The 17,429-nt window shown below is 39.3% G+C and overlaps 1 protein-coding gene across 2 annotated transcripts in view; it reads right to left on the minus strand.

Annotated features, from left to right (window-relative positions):
* The window catches only part of LOC126278623 (uncharacterized), a 195,412-nt gene that overhangs the window by 108,356 nt on the left and 69,627 nt on the right, over positions 1 to 17,429 (minus strand). For both annotated transcript variants that reach the window (XM_049978862.1, XM_049978863.1), the window contains exon 4: positions 16,134 to 16,223. In XM_049978862.1, the coding sequence (XP_049834819.1) occupies positions 16,134 to 16,223 (90 nt within the window). The remainder of the gene's footprint in view (positions 1 to 16,133; positions 16,224 to 17,429) is intronic.

The following is a 17,429-nucleotide window of genomic DNA, read 5'->3' on the forward strand; positions in this document are numbered from 1 at the left end:
TCGAGAGGTTGTAACAATGGGAAATTGTAGTGAAATGCAGGAGGATCTGCAGCGAATTGACGCATGATGCAGGGAATGGCAATTGAATCTCAATGTAGACAAGTGTAATGTGCTGCGAATACATAGAAAGAAAGATCCATTATCATTTAGCTACAATATAGCAGGTCAGAAACTGGAAACAGTTAATTCCATAATTTATCTGGAAGTATGCATTAGCAGTGATTTAAAATGGAATTATCATATAAAGTTGATCATCGGTAAAGCAGATGCCAGACTGGGATCCATTGGAAGAATCCTAAAGAAATGCAATCCGAAAACAAAGGAAGTAGGTTACAATATGCTTGTTCGCCCAATGCTTGAATACTGCTCAGCAGTGTGGGATCTGTACCAGATAGGGTTGATAGCAGAGATAGAGAAGATCCAATGGAGAGCAGCGCGCTTCGTTACAGGATCATTTAGTAATTGTGAAAGCATTACAGAAATGATAGATAAACTCCAGTGGACGACTCTGCAGGAAAGATGCTCAGTAGCTCGGTACGGGCTTTTGTTGAAATTTTGAGAACATATGTCCACCGAGGAGTCAAGCAGTATATTGCTCCCTCCTACGAATACCTCGCGAAGAGACCATGAGGATAAAATCAGAGAGATTAGAGCCCACACAGAGGCATACCGACAATCCTTCTTTCCACGAACAATACGAGACTGGAATAGAAGTGAGAACCGATCGTGGTATTCAAGGTACCCTCTGCCGCACACCGTCAGGTGGCTTGCAGAGTATGGATGTAGATGTAGATGTAGAACGGGGTGGGTATCTCTTTTTGTGCCCACATCAGTTTCAGGAGTGAGTCATTCAGTTGCTGAGCTGAATGATTTCATTATTATATGATCCAGTGTTGTGTTACATATCTTTTTTGTCCCACTGTATGGCATATGCTGAGTGATCTTAATTCTGTGGATTTTTTTTCTTTTCAGAAAAGACTAGGCGCTCCTGACACATGAAAACTGTGTGCCTGACTGAGACTTGAACCCAAGATCTTTGTCTTTCACAGGCAAATGCTCTACCAATTGTGCTACCTACACACAACTCACAGCTTTACTTCCACCAGTACCCCATATGACACTTTTATAGTAATTAAATGAAATGTGTAGCTCCATGGTTATAGCATATTCCCCGTGCACTTTTTAACCCTAGAGCTTTGTTGCTCTATTTTTCTCAACTAGGAGTATTCCTTTTCATAGTTACTTAATTGATTTCATTGACCCTGTGATTCCATCCAAGGCTTTGTGTATGTAGAATAGGGACTTTTATCCGTGGTACTAATATTCCTTCTAATGACAATGAACACATTGGTTAGCACATTATTTGATTTGTTACTGTTATTGAGGCAGTTATGTCTGTGAGTCTTCGCAGATCAACCGGCCAACCAGATCTCTTCATCGTCCATGGAGCATGGAGGCATATACACTTGTACTATTGGCGTGGTTCAAGGTTTTGTGTCTATCCTGAGTGAAAAGAGCTTTATGGAACAACCTGACCAATGAAGGGATAGTTTAATATGAAACATTTTGAGATATCAAGGGATAATGACTTTGGTAATTGAGGGAAGGTTCACCTCCATAGTTGTGTGGTGAGTGTGGCTAACTGCCATGAGGAGGACCTGGGTACGATCCCCTGTACTGTCAGGGATATTTCCTTAATAGGAGTATTGAAACAGGGTGCACTCAGCCTAGTGATGCCAGTTGAGAAGGTACCTGACCATGTAGTAATGGCTCCAAGTCATAAAACTGACAATGGCTAGGAGATCAGTGTGCTGATCCCAACCCCCACCTTACGCCCATCCAATAATGCTATTGACAGACAATGACATGGAAGTAGGCTGGTACCAATTTGCCAGCCACGGCCTGTAGACAGAGTTTACAAGTTTAACTGTGGGAAGTGTAGGAAGTTAAAATTTTTGACGGAGGCCAAAGTCTCGAACAGAATGAGTATGTGCAAGTGTTTGTACGTTGCGGTGTAGTTATGCAAGGATTTGCACAGGGTGGACCAGTATGGACAGCTACAATCAATCAGCCTTCAGATTGAAGATCACTGCTGTTGCTGTGGTCTTCAGTCCTGAGACTGGTTTGATGCAGCTCTACATGCTACTCTACCCTGCTTCTTCATTTCCCAGTACCTACTACAACCTACATCCTTCTGAATCTGCTTAGTGTCTTCATCTCTTGGTCTACCTCTATGATTTTTACCCTCCACACTGCCCTCCAATACTAAACTAGTGAACCCTTGATGCCTCAGAAAATGTCCTACTAACCGATCCCTTCTTCTACAGGGTGGTGCACGAAATGTGTTACCAATTGTTTCTTTCACAATTTATGATTCACATTAGATATCCCGCTGGGATCTCTACAGCAGTACCAACAGAGCTTGGAAAAACAAATGAGTTATGAAATGACTTGTAATTCAGGATACTGCCACTAGGAGACTAGTAAGCAGCAATGGCTGCCAATGGAAAACTGACGACACAGCAACGATCGGCAATTGTGTTACTTTTTCATGAAATGAAAAGCGTTGTTGTGAGTCAGAGGCGTTTTCAACAACAGTTTAACACATATGGGTCCCTTGCAAGAAGGCCATCCACAGGTTATATGGTAAATTTGTACAGGAAGGAACAGTATTGGAAGTGAAGTGACCTTGGCCTAATCCTGTTTGTTCACAGAATATTGAAGCAGTACAAGTTGCTGTACAGAGGAGTCCCAGTAAATCATGTAGAAAGGCAGCAGTGCAACTGGGAATATCCAGACACTCCATTCAATGCATTTGTAAAAGCGACCTCCATATGTACCCATACAAGATGACCTGTGCACAGAAGCTCACTGAAGAACACAAGCAGCAGAGACTACTGTTTGCTCAGTGGGCGGAGGATAGGGAAGAAACTCTCAACAACATTCAGTTTTCAGCCAAGGTGCATTTTCATTTAGACGGTGTGGTTAACAAACAAAATGTATGCTTTTGGGCCACTGAAAGCCCACAATTGCTTTATGAACGACAACATTATGCTCCGAGGATTACAGAGGGGGCAGCAATTTCCAGTCACGGACTTATTAAACCCTTTTTCTTTGAAGAAACTGTGAACAGTGAGCGTTATTTGAGCATGCTTTGCAATAGCTTCATTCTACAGCTTCTTGCTACTGCCTTGTCCTTCAACACGCAGTGTTCATGCAAGATGGAGCAAGGCCACATACTGCAAACACTGTGTTGGAGTTTTTACAAGAGCATTTCAACATGCAGATCATTTCACTCAGGTTTCCAGGTCACTTCAATGATGGACAAAATTGGCCCTCCAATAGTCCAGACCTCAATCCATGTGACATTTTTCTTTGGGGATAGCTAAAGGAAAAAATTCTCCCGAAACGTCCACGTGATTTAATGGAGCTCAGAAGACTTATTCTTCAAGCTTGCAGTGAAATTACGGAAGACATGTGCCATAGGGTAAGCACTAACTTCAGTGTTCGTTTGAAGGAAGTTAGGAAACGAAATGGTGGACATATTGAGCAAGTGCTGAGTTAGAACAAATCTCCATGGACGGCTCCTCACAAACTCCTGTTCTAAGAACATAATTAATTCATTTAAGTTTTATTCACTTGATGTACATTCCGTTAATAGGTTACTGTGGTCCCACACAATTTATAAAAATTTAAAATATAAATTTAGAAGTTTAAATTATGTGTTTAACTGTACCCTCATATTATCTATCCATACCAGAAAGCACTGATTATTTAAAGAATCAAACTACCATGCATAAAACAGTTATAAACTTCTGTTTACTTTACAAATGAGTTAGTTCATCTGATAAATACTTGATGTTATGCATGTAAGTGAGAAATAGTTTTAAAAAAGTTTGGGAGTACGTATGTTTAAAATTTTTTGGAAGTTGCTAAATGCTCTTATTCTCAAACACTGGATAAGTATGGTCTGTGTAATTTGTGCTCAGTGTTAAGAAAAAGCTAGTTTTTCAATGTTTATGAGTCATAGCTCCTTAGTTATGTTTCACACACAGATGTAACATGTGTAACTATAGGCAACTTTCCATTGACCTAGTCTTGAAATTTGGCAAAAACCAAGTTTTCACAGGATAAGTAAATGAAAAAAATCTGAAAATTGTTAATTTGTAATTATAACACATTAAAAATATTATGTCATTTTATCCGTCTTTCCCTCTCTTAAAACCAGGTTTTTCAGAAATGGATATAGTTATCGGGCTAAAGTTTATGTCAAATACTAACGACCATGGTCCCTTTGTCCTGTAAGAAATTTAATCTTCTAAGTTGGTGCAGTCAGAAGTACCTATTTTTCTCAAAAATTGGTAGAGATATCAAGTTGAGATTCATGTCAGCTGCTAAGGGCTATGGTCCCTCAGCATAAAAAAATTAAGTTCCTGAGTCATTGAAATCAAAAGATTTGATCATTTATGACATTTGTTTTGATACTTGCAAACTCACTCATCAAAACCTATTAATGTGCTATCTACATACGTAATTAAGTTTATATGGAACCCTCGGGAGGTGAGTCCTACTTGCACTTCTCCCTCTCTTCTTCCTTGTTTTTTTTAATACGTAACACTTTCAAGATGGGGCAGAGTCTCAAGGGTACGATATTCTAAGTCAGTGCAGTCAGAAGGTACAGGCATTTGTCAAGACCTATTTTTCTCAAAATGGGTAGAGATATCAAGTTCAGATTCATGTCAGTTGCTAAGGGCTATGGGCCCTCGGCACTGTAAAAAATTTAAGTTCCTGAGTCATTGAAATCAAAAGATTTGACCATTTATGATACTTGTTTTGATACTTGCAAAATCACTCGCAAAACATATAAATGAGCTATCTGTACACGTAATTAAGTTTGTACGGAACCCTCAGAATGTGAGTCCTACTTGCACTTCTCTCTCTCTTCTTCCTTCTTTACTAACTAGATCTATTTGCATCAAATTTTGCAGACAGTATTCACTTGTACTACTGAACGTATCTGCAGAATTATGTCATTTCACAACACATACTTCAAGAGATATTATGTCTACAGCGATTGACCAGTGCCTAAGTGAGACTTGGGTCCACCTTGAAAGTATATTCAATGTGTCCCTCTCTTAAACAAACATACACACACACACACACACACACACACAGACACACACACACACACACACACACACACATTGTTACTACAATGTATTCAGAAATTCTTCTGAAGTATAGGAGTTGTCAAGCAGATATTATTTCCGTCCGTGGTGACTGTATTTTATTATCCCTTAAAATCCTTATATCACCAGATTTTTATGGTTGAGTGCCTCACTCCTTTCTGTGTCACACAAGGGTGAGTGGTAGGTTGTGAAAATCATTTCTCCTTCTAGTATTCTTCTTCTTTCTTTGTTACACTCAGTTGAAGAGTATGTTTAAACTTGTTAGCTTGATCTGACAGCATCTTTTCTTACCTTCTTTCCAAAATCTCTTAATGAATTTCCCGTATTTTCTCTTGTGTTCTTGTGTCCACTATTTTTCAGTGTCCCCCACCCCCCTCCATCTTGTGTGATACGCAACTAGGATTCCAAACTGTAAGTGTATTCCCTGATGTAATCTTCTGTGGCATTCACTTCTCATAAGTCCTGCCTAACTTCTTCTAACCAAGTGATTTTTCCTTTTTTGAATTTATTATATTAAGCAGTTTCCTTGTTAAGCTAGTGGTGCCCATTCTGCAGATGTGACCACAGAACTTCAACCATCTTCTACATATTGCATCAGAGAACTTGTCTGTTGCTTTGTATAGATGTGTAGTATTTCTTTTTATCTATATGCCATTTGTATTAGTGGGACTTAAATTTTAGAATTCTCACTCTTCATTTGCAATTTCATAAATTTTAATGCCCTCCTAGAGATGTAGTTTCTGAGGCATGTAGTGCTTCAGGCAAGACAGTTGTCTTGCAATACTCAAGTTTAACATTAAGGGATATCACTGAGTTATTGCAGTGATTCCATGTTATTCTGTATGTGTTCTAGAGTTTGATGGCTCTTTCTAAATTGCTTTACTGTTCAGTCCAGGTTATATTTTGATTTCTTTGAGATTTTGAAAAGAGGGCACATATGAAATTGTCCCATATTTCATTTGTAGTGTGAAGCTTCTGATACTTTTATGTAAATTTGCCATAAAATGAGTCTTCTAATATGATATTTGGAGGCCTTTGTTTGATGCTAGCTCATGTAACTTCTATATGGCATACCTTGTTTCCTCACTAGCCTTAGAGAAGATAGCTAGAAAGACAAAGTCAGGCATTTCATTTTGATTCTCCATCCCGAAATCCTGATGGTTATACCTACAATTTCCTTCTCCCATTCTTTTATGACTTTGTCTAATACAATGTTAAATAGATGCAGGGAGAGACCACTTCTTTGTCAAACTCCAGTACGTACTTCTGAAAGATCAGATATTTCATCAAGAAACTTCACTTCAGATGTTTTTTTCTGTGAGAGTCTGTCAGATCAATTATCTAGTCTTCCTGTGTACCAAGAGCTCTTCTAAAATGTCCAGAATGTGTTGTGAGTCAACTGAGTCATACCCCTTCTTAAAGACTGCCAAGACAAGATATATGTTGGCACTTCAACATATGCTTAGTTTGTTGTTGTTGTTGTTGCGGTGGTGGTGGTGGTGGTGGTGGTGGTAGTCTTCAGTCTGGAGACTGGTTTAAAGCAGCTCTCCATTCTACTCTATCCTGTACAAGCCTCTTCATCTCCAACTAATTTCTGCAACCTACATTCTGATGAACCTGCTTACTGTATTCACCTCTTGATCTCCCTCTACAATTTTTACCCCCAACACTTCCCTCCAATACTAAATTGGTGATCCCCAGATGGCTCAGAAAGACATCCAATCCCTTATTTTAGTCAAATGATGCCACAAACTTCTTTTATTCCCAATTTCATTCAGTAGCTCCTATTTGGTTACAAATCTATCCATCTAATCTTAAGCATTCTTCTGTAGCTCCACATTTCAAAAACTTCTATTCTCCTCTTGTCTGAACTATTTATTGCCCATGTTTCCCTTCCACATGCAGCTACAATTCAGAAAAATATCTTCATAAAACACTTCCTTCTATATTCAATATTAACAAATTTATCTCTTCTTAAGATATGCATTTCTTGTCATTACCAGTCCAGATTTTTTATTCCCTCTGTTTCAGCCATCATTGCTTCTTTTGCTGCTCAGATAACAAAACTCATCTACTACTTTATGTGTCATGTTTCCTAATCTTATTCCATCAGCATCACCTGATTTAATTCAACTACATGTTATTATCTTTGTTTTGCTTTTGCCAATCTTTCCAAGATGCTGAAATTCTGTTCAGCTGTTCCTCCAAGTCCTTTGCTGCCTCTAACTGAATAACACTGTCATTAGCAAACCTCAAAGTTTGTATTTCTTCTCCATGAATTTTAATTCTTACTACAGATTTGTCTTTGGTTCCGTGTACTGCTTCATCCATGTTCACATTGAATAATATCAGGGATAAGCTACAACACGGTCTCACTCCCTTTTAACCAGTGCTTCCCTGTCATGCCCCTCGACTCTTGCAACTGTCACCTGGTTGCTGCACAAGTTGTAAATAGCCATCTGCTCCCTGTATTTTACCCCCGCGATCTTCAGAATTTCAAAGAAAGTATTTGAGTCAAAACTGGTGAAAGCTTTCTAGAAGTCTATAAATGCTGTAAATGTAGATTAGCTTTTCCTTAACCTATCTTCCAAGATAAGTTAATAGGGTCAGTATTGCCTTCTGTGTTCCTACATTTCTGCCCTAATCACCCTTTTGAAGCAATAGATGTCTAATAGCTCTCTTCCAGTCCTTTGGTATTGTTTCAGTTTTCCATATTCCTATTAAAGAGAGCATGAACTCTTTTTATGACATCTTCTCCTACTTTTTAACCTTTAAGCAGTTTCACCATCCTCTCATTTTGCTCTGTCATTTTTGAGTGATTGAATTATCTCTCTTGTTCCTTGAATTAATGGATGATGAGAGTCTGGGTTTCGTAGAGCACCTTCAGTTGAGGATCACCATTCAGTAAATTTTGAAAGTACTCAGCAAGTAGTATGCAGTTCCCTGTCTCAAGTTTCCCATTACTTTAGTGAAAACAATGTTGGTGTTTTATACCCCGAAAAGCTTCATGCAATTTAATGTAGAAATTTTGAATGTTGTTCTATGAGCCTGCGTTGTCATAGCCACATTTTTCATGTCAAATTGTTTGTGAGGTTGATTTTTTGTACCTTCCAAAAATACTGCCACCTTTCGGCTGTTTGATGTCCACTCCAGCGATTCTGTGCCTTGCATTGCTAATTAATGGCTTCATTCTGGTTGTGTTCCACCATATGTGTTCATGTTTCCTGGGTGGTTGTGACAGTTTCATGGCTGACATTTGTAATGTGTTGCAGATGTCAGGCCACTCCTTGTGAACATGTTTTTGAATGTTGTGAGTGAAAACCTTGGCATTCTTATTCAGGCAATCTGTATCAACTCTTGGAAATCAATTCCCCTTAGATCTGGATCTGTTTGGTTGGAATCTAATTTTGATTTGCAGTAAGTAGTGGTCTAAATCAATGACTCCCATCTGTACTTGACATTTTTAACTCATGTGTATTATTTGCAGAAGGTGCCTTATGATCAATCTGGAATTCCAGTCATAATGGGTTAGGTGATCTCCAGGTTTTCATTTTGCATAGAGATCATGAGAGCATGCATATTGTTAATGATGTGGGATCTTTATGGTGGCTCTCCTATGAATAGTATTTTCTGGAGTTGAGAATACGCAGGCAGTTTGGTTATTTAACAGTAAATCTTGCAGTGGATATTTAGGGCTTGGAAGCCACATGCAGCTATTAGCGAGAGGAGCACTTTAAAGCACTTACCAGGGACAAATGCTCATCATAAGAATGTCTTGCACTGGTGTACAGACAATGCTCTCGACTGAAGAGGCAAAAAGCTGCCTACCTGGCTCTCTCTCTTAAGAATTTCCAGCCACAGCAGGGACACAGGAGAGAAGTGGGTCACCCGGCCAAGGCATTTCAATAGTATTGTAAATGCCCACTATGTCAAGGGATTGCATCGATAAAAAATCATGAGTTTCTACGTTCATCTTGGAGCGGATGCCTCAGGCCTTCAGAAGAATTTTAGGACAGAACACAACATTTACAGTGGTTCTGAAATGGCCTATGTTTGGACACAAAAGCACTTCTCTTAGTCTGGCCAAGGCTCCTGCTCAGACATCCTGTAACATTCGATCCATCCAGATAATGATCTCTATGATAAATGAGTTGTTCACTTTAGGCCTAAACTAAAATTCAAAACACGCTGCTTAAAGCAGCCATGGGAGAAAACAAATCAGGAGCATAATGTCTTCTCCTATCTGCATGGGAATTTACAAGTCAGGGCTGGATGCTTCTCCAGCAGGGATAGGAACATTATTAACTTTGGTTAGGACTGGCCAGAGGGTAGAGCAGACAAGGTGGTGGGAAGAGATGGCACTCATGGAGTCTTGTGATTGGCACAAAACCCTTACGGAGGTGCTTGCCTGCGTGTTCTTTTTGAGTTTAGTAAGGTCTGATGGAAAGGGAGGAGTGAGGAAACAGGGATTCTGATTCAGACTCTGGTCTGGAGAGGAGACTCAGGTCTTGATCCTTGTTATGAGTAGGTGGTACTTGGGGCACTCGCCCTGAGCATGACTTCGCCCTGGCACTGGTCTGAACTGGAGAGCCTGTGGTGAAGTCTTAGCCATACCGACAGTATAGACCTCAGTCATTTTGGACAACTTTCTGTGCCAAGGACAATCTTATTCATATCAGGTTTGCTGCCTTGGCGTCTGATCCCCTACTGTACACTGCTGTTGTTATGTCAATCGAATTGGTCTGTTGTATGGCTGTATAATGGGTGTGTCACATGCTAGAATCTTCCGAGATTTCAGGGCTCCATCAGAGGGCTATTGTGATCTGTCTAACAGATGGCCTGCCCATGGCTTTGCATATTTCATGCACGTGATAGCAAATTACCAGCCCCGCACATTTCTACTTTGCAGATGCTTACACCATGACCATCACCAGAGGCAATGTTACACATCGAGAAAGTGGTATAGTATTGCTGCTCCATCTTCTTAGGGCAAACAGAATCACAATCTCACCACTTGTGTTCAGCTGCATCAATATAGTATAACTTCTGTGTACAATAAATCCATCAAAGTCTACTCAGTGTTGGACACTTTCAGATTGCTTTATACGTGTTTTGAGCCAGGGTTGATAACAGATAAAACTTAGTCTTTGCCAACCAAACACCATCCAGTGGACAGCTAATTATTGCTTCTATTTGTGTTGCAAACAGTTCACGATTTATTTGCCATCTTGCTTAACTTGTGTTGTCCTATTTTATAATCAATAAACTTTTGAAATCTTTTATGTAGAAGATTAACCCCATGTTAATACAATTAATCGCCCTTCAATAACTGATTACAATAATGACATGGCCACCATTTCATTAAATTACTTCAGCATTCAAGCTCTATTTAAGATTCTGATAAAAGTGATAACCTCCATGCAGTCTAGCAACTACAACTACTGTCAGAGGACGGAATCAGTTTAGCAGATACATAGACAGGTAGCATGGAATGCTTACAAATTAAAGTGATTGATGTCAGTGCATAAAGTTACAGCTATCTTAGCCTTTCAAATCAAACTGCAAGACCAATAGAATCTTGCAATCTGGCAATCCTGCCAGGATCTTGAATTGATGGCACCTTCTTTGACCATCATATGCAATTTCCACTACAAGTTTTCTGTTTTCTCATTCTGAAATTCATTTGGTGCACTGAGGTAAATTAGTTTTGTTTAACCATAAGAATTGCTTGTAATAAATGCAGTGATGATTTGTAAATTTTTGCATGTTGTTTGTTTGTATTTTCATTCATTTCTTGTTGTGATTTCTGTGTCACTTGTTGATTGCATTAATGTGCGAGACAGTAGATGATTTGAGGATCATGCACATTATCATAAATTATAGTGGTTTGTATTTGATATGCTTTGTCAGGGATTTAGAATTAGTGGATCACTAGAACAAATTTCAAGAATACACAGGCCATCATGGGGAGCATGACAAAGTGCTGTCAGGGACGCAAAGAATGACAGAAACCAAACCAGAACACAAAAACGTACATCTTTTGTGGATGAAACGTTACTCTGTGAATCTGAACACACAAGAGGAGGCCTTAACAGTGCTCAAGGATCATGTGGACATCAATTCATCGAGACACATGTGGCAGAAACAGGGGAAAATTTGTTCACATTGAATGTCAAACCATTCGACCACAATATTTCTTATCCATTTCAAATTTCCAAGTGTACAAAGAAAACAACAATACATTACATCTAAATAGATGAATAGTTTAGTATGTTAAAGCACTACCAGAATCATGTCCTCTGAAAAACACGCTGGATGTGGATGTTTAGAGGGGTCAACCACAAAACATATGCGCAGTGATGCTGAGTGCTGTCGCTCATACAAAATGTTCAAGGATACATTTCTTAACTCACACTAGTCACAGGGCCTCATGAAAGAATGAAGCAGAAGATTATGATGGGCAAAGACCTAGAAGTGTCAGGACTCCATAGTGTGGTGACTTTCTTTAAGTCGCTAGTTAAGAAGAACTGGTTTTTGGACCAGCTGTACAGTCCCAAAGAAATTATCAGGCACTGTTACATCAAATTAGCTTTGCACTCCCAACAACTCCTTATCAGATGGTGCTATGATTCCATTGAATCATTCAAGAATATGCTATGTGGATTAGACTACATCAACAAAATACAAAACACAAGAGACAGGAACAGAAACAATGACCACAACTGGCAAGGTTCATCAGAAAGGAATAATGACAGGTGAAATGGGGGAAATTACCCATCACAGGGAAAGGGCAACTCCAACCATGAATGGAATAACCAGCCACTGTGTGAGAACAGTGGCAGAAGACACAATTCCAAAAATTGTTACCACGAATGGCAAAACAGAACTGAAAACAACAACATCCAAACTAGTTCCATCGAGATACTGGAGAACCACAGCAGCAGCGAAACAAATGGGAGGAGAACAACAGGTAATGTCAGCAAAATAACCAACAAGATCATTAGAGATTAGGCCACCCAACCCATCACAGGGGAAATGTAGCAGAAGTCTAAATAGGAACTGACACTCAGCTGCTGCGGACACAGCTCTAAACAAGGCCACAGGAACTATCAGAATTAGCAATTTCAACATGTTAGAATATGAAGACACAAGAGAGGTTTTGCGTGAGGAAGAGGAAGACATCCTGGCATTACTGAATCTACATCCTATTATTCATGTCACCAAAGGCAACATCAGTCTAACAGGGACTGAGAACACTGGAAGCCATATTACAGCAATATTGGAATCTGCACACAATAGATGTACTGCAAACCACCCAAGGCCAGCACTCATGCTGAAGGAAACAAAAATCATTGATGCCCTAAGAAGAAAGAATACAGAAGTGCAGATACAAATCAATGTTCAGCTGCCAAGGGTACATCTTGAAAGTGATCTTTCTTGTTGTCCCTTCATTGCCAATTGAAATGATATTCAGCACGGATTTCCTGAACCAATGTCAGCAGTACTGGATGGGAGATGATAAGAGCTCATATTGCAAAAAGACAATGTCAGAATAATTACATTTGCTGACCATGCAATAGGTATGCAAATTCCTGCCAAATGCCTCAACCTAAATTACACCAGAAAACTGGAGGAAGGTAGAAATAAATTGTGGCGCCATGAGCATAGTTGCACCGTGCAATTAGATGAACAAATTTGACCGGAGGTATGCTATGCTATTAATAAAATGTTAGCAAACTTAGAAAACATTCCAATGAATGACAAGGAGAATTTGGAAGAAATCTTACTTGTAAATGCTGAAATATTTCTGCCAAAAACAGGAGCATCCATAATTTCAAATACACATTCTGAGAGTGTAAGCACACAAAATTCTTCATGCCACCTTACCAGATTCAAATTGCTTACCATCACAAATTTTTCTTAGAGATCAAGAGGATGCTAAATGAGGACATCATTGAAATTGCAACCTCCATGTACAACCCTCTCCTCACGGTAGTTGAATAGTCTGATGGCTCAATCTGCTTGATGCTGGATTGTTGCAAACTTAATACCATCATAGAAGCAGACACAAATTGTCCCAAGAATCTGGAGGAACTCCTACAAAATTTCCATAGCTTAACAGTATTCTCATCCCTCAATGTATACAGTCCAGTTTCTGGCAAATTACACTCCAACCAGAATACAGGAGATGCACTGCATCCCTCGCCTTTGGTACATATTAACGATTGAAACAACTATCATTCAGCTTAAACATGCCATCAGCTGCCTTCATTAGGGGAGTCACTAGTATTTTAAAGGATTACATAAAACAAAGAATCACCACTTATGTACATGCTCTCTTGAGTGAGGAACCAGCATGTAGAGGACACAATGTGATCTTCAGGGAAACATTACAGACCTTCAAGGAATGCGGCTAACTGCCAACATCATGAAGTCATACACTGGGACCTCATGAGTAACATTCCTTGGCCACATCATCACTGTGGAAGGAATCTTACCAGACCGAGACAAGATTGGGGCAATAGAAAAATTTGCAACCCTAACAACTAAGAAACAATTCTGTGGCTTTCTTGGTGCTGCAAATTTCTACAAGAGATTCATCCATGTGAAAAAACTAGCTACACCGCTATTATGCCAGCTCACCAGGAAGAAGTCGCTGTGGGCTGGGACAGTGTGGTAGAAGATGAATTCCAGACACTCAAAGCTGTGCTGATTAATGCACCAATTCTGTCTGGCCGCAACCTGGTGGAGCAATTTTGCATGGTGACGGGCAACTCAAACTCTGGGCTGAGCATAGTGATATTGCAGAGATATTAGCAAAAAAGAAACATGGTGCATAAAACCATTGTTTTTGGAAGATGTGTTCTCAGTAAATGTGAGAGAAAATACTCGGTAACTGAGTTGGAAGCTTTGGCGGTCATACTTGGGTTCAAGAAATTTCGTTTTTTCTTGTATGGGAGAAACACAAGAGTCTTTACCAATCACAAAGCCTTGTAGTTCTTACTCACATCAAAGCTTCACAACAAGAGACTCACAAGATAGGCACTCATACTATAGGAGTACAATTTTACAGTTATGCATTTACCAGGGGAGGCAACATCACTACAGACGTGCTGTCACATTCGCCTGTGGTATTGGAAAGAAGCAGCACAAACCCACCAGAGGAAGACAGCTACAAGTTTGTATTGTATTAAAAACATGGTGTTTGAGAATTATGTCACCACAAGCCTAAAGGAAATCAGCAGGGCACAAGACAAAGACCTAGATGTACTTGCTCTAAAGAAGAGGTTATAGTATGGAACGGAAACCAAGCTTAGAGCTCAGGCTGAGAAACAGGATTTCTTATTCAGATTCCGGTCTGGAGAGGAGATTCTGGTCTTGACTCTTATTGAGTGGGTTGCACTTGGTACACTCATCCTGAGCATGACTTCGCACTGGCACTGGTCTTGAGTGGGAAGCCTGTGGTGAAGTGTTAGCTGTACCAGCAGTTTAGACCTCAGTCATCTCGGACAACTTGCTGTACGGAGGGCAGTCTTATTCATATCAGGTCTGCTGCCTTGGTGTTTGATCTCCTTGTGCACATTGCTGTATAAATGAATCAAAGTGGTATGACCAACTAATGGGAGTGTCACACGCTGGTATCTGCCAAGATTTAAGGGCTCCAACGGAGAGTTATTGTGATCTGTCTAGCAGATAGCCAGCCCATGACTTTGCATATTTCATGCCTGCCATAATAAATTTAGGCCCCACACATCATTACTCTGCAGACGCTTACACCATGTAACCAGAGACAGCGCTACACATCAACAAAGGGTACAGTGTTGCTGCTCCTGCTGTTTAGATCAAACAGAATCACAGTCTCACCACTTACACTCAGCTGCACCAATACAGTATAACTTATGTATAGAATAATTCCATCAAAGTCTATTCTCTGTTAGATAATTTAAGATTGCTTTATCCATGTTTTGAGCCAGGGTACATACCAGATAAACCTCAGTCTTTGCCAACCAAACACCACCCAGTGGAGAGTTAATTATATATTGCTTCTATTTATGTCACCAACAGTTCATGATTTATTTGTCATCTCTCTTAACCTGTGTTTTTTGTCCTCCTTTATGATCTCTCTCTCTCTCTCTCTCTCTCTCTCTCTCTCTCTCTCTCTAAAAATTGACTGCAACAATGACATGACCACCACTTCATTAAATTATTTCAGCACTGAAGCTCTATTTAAGATCTGATAAAAGTGATAACCTCCATGCAAGCAACAACAACCACTGTCAGAGGGCAGAATCAATTTAGGAGATGCATGGGCAGGTAGACAAGTGGAAGACTTACAGGTTAAAATGACTACCATCAGGGTGTAAACATACAGTCACCTATGTCCTTTCAAACCAAACCACAAGACCAGAGTAGTTTTGCAATAGGTTTTGATGACTGAGTTTGTAAGTACCAAAATATATTACATAAATGACCATATCTTTTGACTGCATATACTTAGAAGTTTAAACTTTTTATATCTCCAAGTGACTGTAGAGCTTCATACCTTACATAAATCACAACTTGATACCTCCACCTGTACCTGAGAAAATCAGGGTCTTAATACACAGACAGACAGACACAACCAGGTGATCCTGCAAGGGTTCCATTTTACACGTTGGTAGGTATGGACTTGTAAAAAATAAATTAAAAGTTATTTAAATGGTCAGCATGTTGCTGTATTTTCTACTGAGAAGATGTACTATAACTGTAATAGAGACTCATTCCATACTGTTGCGAGATGTCCACAGAACATGCAAATAACTAACTATATTACCATGTTGACAAAACCATAATTTTTTTTTAAAAAAAATTTCTTATTCACAATGCATAAGTGGTACCTGCACTACATTAATCATTGCTAATTGTTAAGTCATACTTAAATAAATCCTGGGTTGAAAATTTTACCTTTGTTGCACATGTTGTTCTGGTTGGTCATTCTTCTGGAATTCCTCCAGGGCACTCATAAGACGATCAACCTTAGCCTTTTGCTTTTCTCTGTATAATGATAAGAGAAAATATTAGACATGGTGAGCACACATATCGAGCACTACACTAAATACAAACAATTTTATTTTGACAGAAGTAATGTTTACAGCCGTGATTAAGACAGAGGTACTTATTAAAGCAAACAAATATAGCAATATTTTGAGTTATTTTAAGCATATGTTCCTTCTCCAATAGTTGAAAAGAATAGCAAGAAAATAAATATATGGGACATCAACTAGATATTAAAGGAATATCACTCAAAACCTCATGCAAGGGAACACAGTACACTGAAGACCTTTAGTCAGAAGGAAAACAGTGCATTAAAACAGAAACGACTCTCCAGACATGAATATTATTTGCTGTATGAAATTCTATAATTTCTGTTAATGATTAATAGAAACCACCTCAACCTTTTTTTTCCCTCATCAGTCTTCTGACAGGTATGACGCGACCCACCATGAATTCCTTTCCTGTGCCAACCTCTTCATGTCAGAGTAGCCCTTGCAACCCACGTCCTCAATTATTTGCTGGATGTATTCCAATCTCTGTCTTCCTCTACAGTTTTTGCCCTCTTAAGTTCCCTCTGGTACCATAGAAGTCATTGTCTCATGTTTTAATAAATGTCCTACCATCCAGTCCCTTCTCCTTATCAGTGTTTCCCACATATTCCTTTGCTCTCTGATTCTGCGCAAAACCTCCTCATTGTTTTCCTTACCAGTCAACCTAATTTTCAACATTCATCTGTAGCACCACATCTCAAATGCTTTGACTCTCCTCTGTTCTGGTTTCCCCACAGTCCATGTTTCACTATGATACAATGTTGTCCTCCAGACATATGTTATTAGAAATTTCTTCCTCAAATTAAGGGCCATGTTTGATACTAATAAACTTCTCTTGGCCAGGAATGCCCTTTTTTCTATTGCTAGTCTGTTTTTGATGTCCTCCTTGCTCCATCTGTCATTGTTTATTTTACTCCCTAGGTAGCAGAATTCCTTAAGTTCATCTACTTCATGACCATCAAGCCTGATGTTAAGTTCTTGCTGTTCTCATATCTGCTGCATCTCATTATTTTCTTTTTCTTTGATTTACTCTCAGCCCATTTTCTGTACTCACTGGATTGTTCATTCCATTCAGCACAATATGTAATTCTTATTGACTTTCACTCAGGATAGCAATGTCCTCAGTGAATCGTATAATTAATATCCTTTCATCTTG

The sequence above is a fragment of the Schistocerca gregaria genome, chromosome 6 (assembly GCF_023897955.1).
Source record: "Schistocerca gregaria isolate iqSchGreg1 chromosome 6, iqSchGreg1.2, whole genome shotgun sequence".
Classification (NCBI taxonomy): domain Eukaryota; kingdom Metazoa; phylum Arthropoda; class Insecta; order Orthoptera; family Acrididae; genus Schistocerca; species Schistocerca gregaria.